This window comes from Pseudomyrmex gracilis, unplaced genomic scaffold (genome assembly GCF_002006095.1).
Source record: "Pseudomyrmex gracilis isolate BER0280 unplaced genomic scaffold, ASM200609v1 scaffold_1367, whole genome shotgun sequence".
NCBI lineage: Eukaryota > Metazoa > Arthropoda > Insecta > Hymenoptera > Formicidae > Pseudomyrmex > Pseudomyrmex gracilis.
Genome location: NW_018021951.1, coordinates 1 through 7843, shown reverse-complemented (window position 1 = coordinate 7843; position 7843 = coordinate 1). Strand labels below are relative to the sequence as shown.

The window sequence follows — 7843 nt, the reverse complement described above, 5'->3', positions numbered from 1 at the left end:
TCTCTCTCTCTCTCTCTCTCTCTCTCTCTCTCTCTCTCTTTCTCTCTTTCTCTCTTTCACACATGTAAATTACAACACAGAATAAAATACTGTTGTAAATTAAAAATAATATATTACTCTTGTAAATTTAAAAATGATATACTGTTGTGTGTGTGTGTAAATTGCTGTGTTGTTTGTTGCAATATTAATCGAATATTTTGCAACACTTTGTAACATTTAAGCCACAAAACTGTCTGTACAAACAGTGATGCAATTGAAAAAAACTTTTAATTCAACTTATTGTTTTCTGTTGGGTAAGTGCAAATTATATAGTAGCATCGATTCAACAATTTACTTACAAATCAGTCCTAGAATATTACCACGTTATTTCCAAATCAAATTTAACAAGCATCCAAGACATCTCTCTTTGCTTTAAATAGTAACAAACTCAGTAATTAATTCAGTAATAGATTTAAAGAAACAAATGGATTATGAATTCACACAACAAGTAAATAAACTTTGCAATACTCGTAATAATAACATGTAAGGTTTCTATGATACATGTTGGGACAGTATAACACACACGCAAATGTCTCTAATTATTATGTCACTCTAGAATCTCTTGACGTAATTAAAAGGAAGAAACGCGATTTCGTGTCTCGATATGATAATAGCGTTGCATAGAAACAGGAACTGTGTTGCGATTATACCGAACGGATGATTAGAGACGCGCGGCGCAAGAAATCTGCGGTTTTATTATTAGCCATAATTACAGTTATGCGATCGCATTAAAGCTCCCCAAATAACTATTGCATCTTCCATCTCCATTCTGTTGCGATCAAATTGGTCGCTATAAAACGGGCCTGTTGTGATGAGGGACCTCAGTTTTGTGAGAGTTCGTAGAATTTCACCGAATTTCTAATGATTCGGAAGGTTGGTACTAAAAAACAATGTAGGGGAAATCGGGGCTAGTTGTCACACGGGGTTAGTTGTCAAACTGCTATTATTTTGCTTACTAAATTTTGGAAAATATTCTTCTTTATATTGTAATTTGCTACTATTGTGTTAGCAACGTGTACAAAATAGCATTCTTAAAAATATGATATATGATATTTATGATATTCTTATCTTGATTTTCTTTAGTAATTTCACTGATTTTTAAATTTCTAATTGCAACTGTATCTTAGGTACAAAAACTGTGGTACTTTTAAATAAATTTTCCTATATTTATTTAATCGTCATTGCATTGCAGTTTATAAAGATAATATCTTTTATTTAAAATGAACGTTTAGGGTAAGTTGACTCAAACAAGACGGGGTAAGTTGTCACACGATAAGTGAAGTTAAGCGCGAGAAAATAATCGCCGTGCTCAGTAAAATAAAAATAATTTTAACAAAAACGTTGTCAATGCGACAAGCTGCATTCTTATTTGAAGTAAACTATCGTACATTAGTATTGTAAGAAAATTTCAGAAAAGAATATAAATATGAAAATACGATTTGTACAAGTGTGAGGTATACTAAACCAAAAAAGATTTTTAGTGATCTACAAGAAGAACTAATTAGCTATATATTACGTGTTTCAGATATTTACTTTTGTCTTACACTCAAGGAAATCAGAATTTTGTCTTATGTAACAATTAATCCCGGGTACGGGGCACGTTGACAAATTTGCGATCGTGTTTAACATTAAATAACTTTGTTTGTATAAAAATATATAAAAATAATATATTTTTTTCTTAAAGCTAAAGAATATGACTATGATATAATGTACCTAATATTACATAATATGGTGTACAGTTTATTATTTTTAATAATATAATTTGCATGTTACAATGTGCCCCGATCTCCCCTACCACATTTTTTAACCTTACTAAATAATTTTTGTTTACAGATTTTATACAAGTTAACTAAAAAATTATCTTTTGGATATTTAATTCTATATTATAAATAAATTTGTCTCTCATCACTCAACTTTTCTTGCATATTTTGTTGTCCTTTTCAACAGGCGCTATTATTAGCGATGGTTTTGGTAGGAGTTCGGAACGAACCACAAGGTCCAGCTTATCTTCCGCCTAGTTCTCGACCAGGAGGAGGTGGAACTGGTCATCCGGATGAATGGGCTGGTGTAAGTATGTATTACATACATCACACATCAGAAAAGGCTATTCTTCTCAGAATAAATAATTTACAAATCAGATATACTTGTACTATCCGAAAAAAGATTTTTTTGTATGACTTTTTATGTAACATTTCTTTCTTATGATGGTTTTGTGTGTGTGTGTGTGTGTGTTATTGTTGCAATTATACAAGGTGTCTGACAACAAAATATCAAGCCGATGTGTGTAGGTAGATTGGGTTAATCTGAGCAAAAAAGTTATTTACCAGTTTGCAAAATTCGCAATAGTTATTGAGATATAAATTAATAAATGTGAGCCAATGAGCGCACGGACGGCAATAATCGGACTTTATAGGCGTGCACAATTATCAACTGGAAAAAAAATAGCTTCTCTCATGCAATGTCTTAGCAACGAGAGATGGAGTAAACAAACAAGCGCAACGCGACTCAACTTCTTGCGATTGGACGCTATTCGGCGGTACGCAGCGACCAGCGGCGAGCGAGGAGTAGAGCTGATAATTGTGCACGCCTATAAAGTCCGATTATTGCCCCCCGCGCGCTCATTGGCTGACATTTATTAATTTATATCTCAATAACTATTGCGAATTTTGCAAATTGGTAAATAACTTTTCTGCTCAGATTGACCTAATCTACCTACACGCGTCGACTTGATAGTTTGTTGTCAGACACTCTGTATACATATACAGGGTGTTCTACCTAACTTGAATATTCTAAATATCTTGCTTATTTTTTATGATAGAAGATGTCGAAAAGGGTCATTATTCAGTTCGAGGAGATAAATACTGTAATAAACAAGAACTTTTTGGATTTGTCTTGACCTCGCCTATCATATCGCGAGGATAAAAATATGTACTTTCAGATTTAAAAAATGACAATGATTTTGCAATTCTAAAAAATATGACCTTGAGAAAAATTTCTTGTTTATTACAGTATTTGTCTCTTCAAACTGAATAATGATCCTTTTCGGCAACCTCTTATCATAAAAAATAAGCAAGATTATTTAGAATGCTTAAGTTAGATGGGACAATCTATATATAATTAATATGTATACAATTGTTATATATATAAATGTTCTTATTAAAACTGATATCTTTGTCAGGATCCGGCAAACTACGAATTCTCATATGAAGTTCAGGATGCGGGAGCGAGTCTGGATTTTGGCCATCGTGAAATGAGAAAAGATATGGAAGCTACTGGTACTTATCACGTGCTGTTGCCGGATGGTAGAACTCAGATCGTCGACTATGTTGCTGACCAGAATGGCTATCGACCGATGGTGCGGTATGAAGGAACTGCTACTTATCCCGCACCGGGCGGACCAGGTCACGACGAAGGCTACAGATATTAAGATCGTTACATTTTTTGTGGTAGAAAATCAATGTTTAATAATGGTATAGAAATAACAAACGTATCACGATCGAGTTATGCAATTTACCAAATACTGATAATAACAGATGATCCTTGAATAGAGCAACAATGGTATAATATAATGATACTTTCATCGTGACAATTACAATTTTATTTGTACTACGTGTAATAAATAATTAAAAAATAATAATAAAACTTGTTTTCTTTATAAGTTCCTTTAGTAGTTTAATACGTCGGTTTTATAACCAAACGTATTTGACTCTTTTTAAATAGATTATTTGGAATCATTTGTAAATTTCACGCGACATTACTGTTTTTATTTTCATAGTACAGTTCATATATGGTATGAATATATTTTCAAAAAAGATGAAAAAAGTTACTGATAAAGTACTTTTGCACTATTTTTGTATGGTTTTTAACAATTAAATTCTTCAAATTCAATTTCTTATTTTTCTATTAACTGAATTTTAAGTATACATGAATAATCTAAATTCAAGGTGTTTTCATACTCTTGAAAATGTTGGGGAAAAAGTTTCTTTGTATTTTATTGCAAAAATAAAACACGTTTTATTCATATTTTAAATGAAGCTTATAAAATCAAATATGTGCCGTTTTGTTCGACCACCTTTTGCCATCTTTGAGATAAAACTATAATCCCGTCACTGTAGACGTCCCGTCCCGTACTTGTGTGATTTCTGGGCGAAAAACTGCGACAAGTGATTTTCACAGGCCTTTCTTGAAGCCAACTTTATATTATTAAGAGAGTTCTGTAGAGATCGAAACAAATGGTAAATCTGATAGTGCAAGGTCAAGACTATAAGGTGAATGCATCAAAACTTCCCAGCCAAGTTCTCTTAATTTTTGACGGGTTGCTATAGATACATGAGATCTCGCGTTGTCGTGATGGAAGACGACGCCTTTCTTATTGATCAACTCTAGTCACGTTCTCTCGATTGTCTGGCGTAATCTTTCCAGTTGTTGACAGTAAAGGGTAGAATCAATTGTTCGACCGGGCGGCAGCAACTCGTAATGAACGATTCCTTTGCAATCCCGCTATACACTCAGCATCACTTTTCTTAGTGTCAATTTTGACTTTGCCAAAGTTTGCGGAGCTTTATTTTGCTTTAACCACGATCTTTTTCGTACATTATTGTCGTACATAATCCATCTTTCATCGCCCGTTATGAGCTGTTTCAAAAATGGTTCGATGTCGTTCTGTTTTAACAATGATTCGCAAATGGAAATTCGATCTATTAAATTTTTCAGTGTTAAATCATGTAGCATCCAAACATCAAGTTTTTTTTGTATCCAGCTTTCTGCAAATGATTTAAAACTGTTTTGTGGTCAATGTTCAGTTGCTTACCGATATCATGACTGCTAATGTGCCGATCTTGCTCAATTATTTCCATAAATTCATCGACTTTTCCAGTGATCGGTCGACCAGAGCAAGGTGCATCTTTGAAATCAAACTTTCCAGATTGAAAACGCTTGAACCAGTTTTGTGCCATACGTATTGATACTGCATCATGTCCATAAACATTACAAATTTTTTTAGCAGCCTGAGTCGCATCCTTTCCTTTTTTGTAATAAAATTTTAAAATGTATCGAATTTCTTCTTTGTCTTCACTCATTTTCGAGACGCAACAACTTTTGACTGGATAGATAAATATCACCACTTTTTTTGTTAATTTCTTTATGATATATCACCTTTCAAACGCACACAAATATTGGCAGATACTATTAATATTATCAAGGTTATGCAATTCTAAATCCATCTACCAAAGAATACGAAGAAACTTTTTCCCCAACTTAATATTATTACTAGTAGTACTTTATAACACTTTTTCTTTACAAAAATTATGCAACAAAAGAACTGATATCTATTAAAAAGTAACACCAATTGAAGGCGGTCATGTATGGGAACGATAAATACACATTACAATGTTATAAACATACATTACATTGTTATAAATTATAAACTTAAAGCACAAAAGTAATTGTAAATGTTTTGTGTACTCTAGTATATTATAAAAATATTTTTTATAAAATAGAAAAAAATCTAAACTATATTTAAAATAAAAAATAAACACACAAGACTTTCTTGCATAAATTACGGGACTTATATCTTACTGTATTATTGAAAACCTAATACATTAAACATTGCAAATGATAAATAGTACACAAAATGAAATTTAAAAGAAGAAAGGACCTCGCACGAAATGACTGGATTTTGGACCACTGTGAAATTGACTGAAACTGAAATATGTTTTAGCCCTTGACCTCCTGAACAAAAGTCACCATAGACGCAAAACCTAAACATGGCCAATTTTTGAGATACGGTGGGCCAAAGGTCGCTAAATCAAGAGGTACCCAGATAACACAGGATGTCTTATGGACGTTCGTTCTATGTTCATTTTATGGTCGCACGTCCGCGGACATGAATTAGACGTCCATCGTATGTCTGATTTCGGATGTCCTTTAATAACCAATATTTGGACGTTCATAGGATATTTGCTCTTCAGCTTATCTGCAGTAATTTTATTTTCATATTTCTACAAATTTATAAAAATTATGAAGTGACTCTCACACATCTATAAAAAGTGTTATACAGGGTGTCCCAAAATTGGTGTAACATCTCTCGTGAACAAATAGAAGGAGTAAACCTGAGTCAAAAAGTTTTATACCATTTTGCTAGATTCGCAGTAGTTACCGAGATCTTAATTAACTAAGATCAGCGAATAAGCATGCATCGAGCTGTCTTACTCGCTTAAGACAGCCCAGTGCGCTTCGCGCGCTTACGGTGTTACCCGTAGGAGCATATGGGAGAAGCTAATATAACAGCATATACTATAACATATACATATTAAAATGTAATTGTGCAAAGCGCGCCGGGCTGTCCTACGCGCGTAAGACAGCCCGATGCACGCTTATTCGCGGATCTTTGTTAATTAAGATTTTGGTAACTATTGCGAATCTAGCAAAATAGTATAGGACTTATCGACTCAGTTTTATTTCTTCTACCTATCTACGAGAGATGTTACACCAATTCTGGGACACCCTGTATATTAAAAAAAGTAATTGTATTTACATGTTAACTAATTATGACTGACAGATACCAAAGAAATTCTTTATGTATCTATCACGTGTACGATCTTGAAATAAGAATGAACGAGTTCGGAAAGCGTGCTCTTAGCGCTATTCCATCATTCTACTTTTGTTTTTGTCAAATGAACTATAAAGATAAAATGATGAGATACTTATATAGCACGTAATATTACGAAAATATCCCAGTAATATTGCAATATATTAGTAATATTGGATATTATGATACAATATTACAATAATAGTATTGATAAACTACATTTATATATAATACTAAAATATTACGGTAATATTATATTTCATCCCAAGTAGCAAGATTATAGCAAACATTTTGGTTATAAAACCATATCCATCTGTGTCCTCAGTAGGATATGGTTTGTTAACCATGTCTGTCAACATGTGAAATGTCAAAATGCGACCAAAATGATGACAGAGTTTGCCACAAGCAAAGCGAAGCCAAATTATCGCCAAAGTGCAGCCAAAATCCGGAATAGGTTTGGTCATTGTCTGTTGGCGCCAAATTGCAAACAGTCCGCACGTATACACGAACAGACCTGCTTGGCGTTTGGTGGCAATCTGTCGTCAATGCGTTCAACAGATCGACCCGACTTTTGTCGTAAACAGATTTCTGGTACAATTTTGCGGACTGTTTGATCACAGTATTGCTAAAAGCAGATCTGCTTGCAATCAACCATCTATTTGTTGTTAATTTCACTGACATATATGGAATCGTATTGGCTGCAATACTCTCATGTATTTATCAACAGAGTTGTTGCGTTTTTTCTTTCTGTGTGCTAACAATTTTGGCAGTGTTTCCGTATCGTAGCATTTCTGCAAACAGTTTCTGTTACTAAGGTCAGCGCCGAAATTGTCAAAAACAGAAATTGCTTGCTAGGTATATAAATATAATAAAGTTGTGTTGAGGGATGACCTCCGGTTCGAAATGGTTATTCCAAAATTGTGATGATTGTAACGGCTATTGCGAACCAATGCAGGATGTATTGCGAAAATATTAGTAATAATGTAGACAAAACGTTTCGACTTTATTGTTGCAGTCTTCATCAGTTGTACACTAGTTAAAATTACAAATAAAAAAATAAAAAAATGTCGCAGTACAAATTCGTGTGAGGATAGATTTTTACAATGTATAAATTAAGCATACATACGAAAAACAATGTATAATTGATCACATAAAACTGTAATGTAACGTGTAGTCACTTAAACGGTCAACTATTTAAAAACGTCTAGATGGTAT

At 33.3% G+C, this 7843-nt stretch overlaps 2 protein-coding genes across 2 annotated transcripts; one reads left to right on the top strand and one right to left on the bottom strand.

Moving 5' to 3' along the window:
- The first annotated feature begins 837 nt into the window (after positions 1–837).
- Positions 838–3634, top strand: LOC109862101 (pro-resilin-like). The gene is made up of 3 exons (XM_020442020.1): positions 838–912; positions 1987–2106; positions 3218–3634. Exons 1-3 carry the CDS (start codon positions 901–903, stop codon positions 3464–3466), a joined length of 381 nt encoding a protein of 126 aa, XP_020297609.1. The 5' UTR covers positions 838–900; the 3' UTR covers positions 3467–3634.
- Positions 3635–4539: 905 nt separating this feature from the next.
- LOC109862100 (histone-lysine N-methyltransferase SETMAR-like) lies at positions 4540–5117 on the bottom strand. Its single transcript, XM_020442018.1, has 2 exons — positions 4850–5117; positions 4540–4736 (listed from the first exon to the last, which is right to left on the bottom strand). Exons 1-2 carry the CDS (start codon positions 5115–5117, stop codon positions 4540–4542), a joined length of 465 nt encoding a protein of 154 aa, XP_020297607.1.
- Positions 5118–7843: the final 2726 nt, after the last annotated feature.

Bases quoted from the DNA above. Each gene is read 5' to 3' on its own strand.
- LOC109862101 (XM_020442020.1), top strand. The intron at 2,107-3,217 runs GTAAGTATGTAT...TATCTTTGTCAG, and splicing joins ATCCGGATGAATGGGCTGGT to GATCCGGCAAACTACGAATT.
- LOC109862100 (XM_020442018.1), bottom strand. From the start codon at position 5,117: ATGAGTGAAGACAAAGAAGAAATTCGATACATTTTAAAATTTTATTAC. The intron at 4,737-4,849 runs GTAAGCAACTGA...AAAATTTAATAG, and splicing joins CATTAGCAGTCATGATATCG to ATCGAATTTCCATTTGCGAA.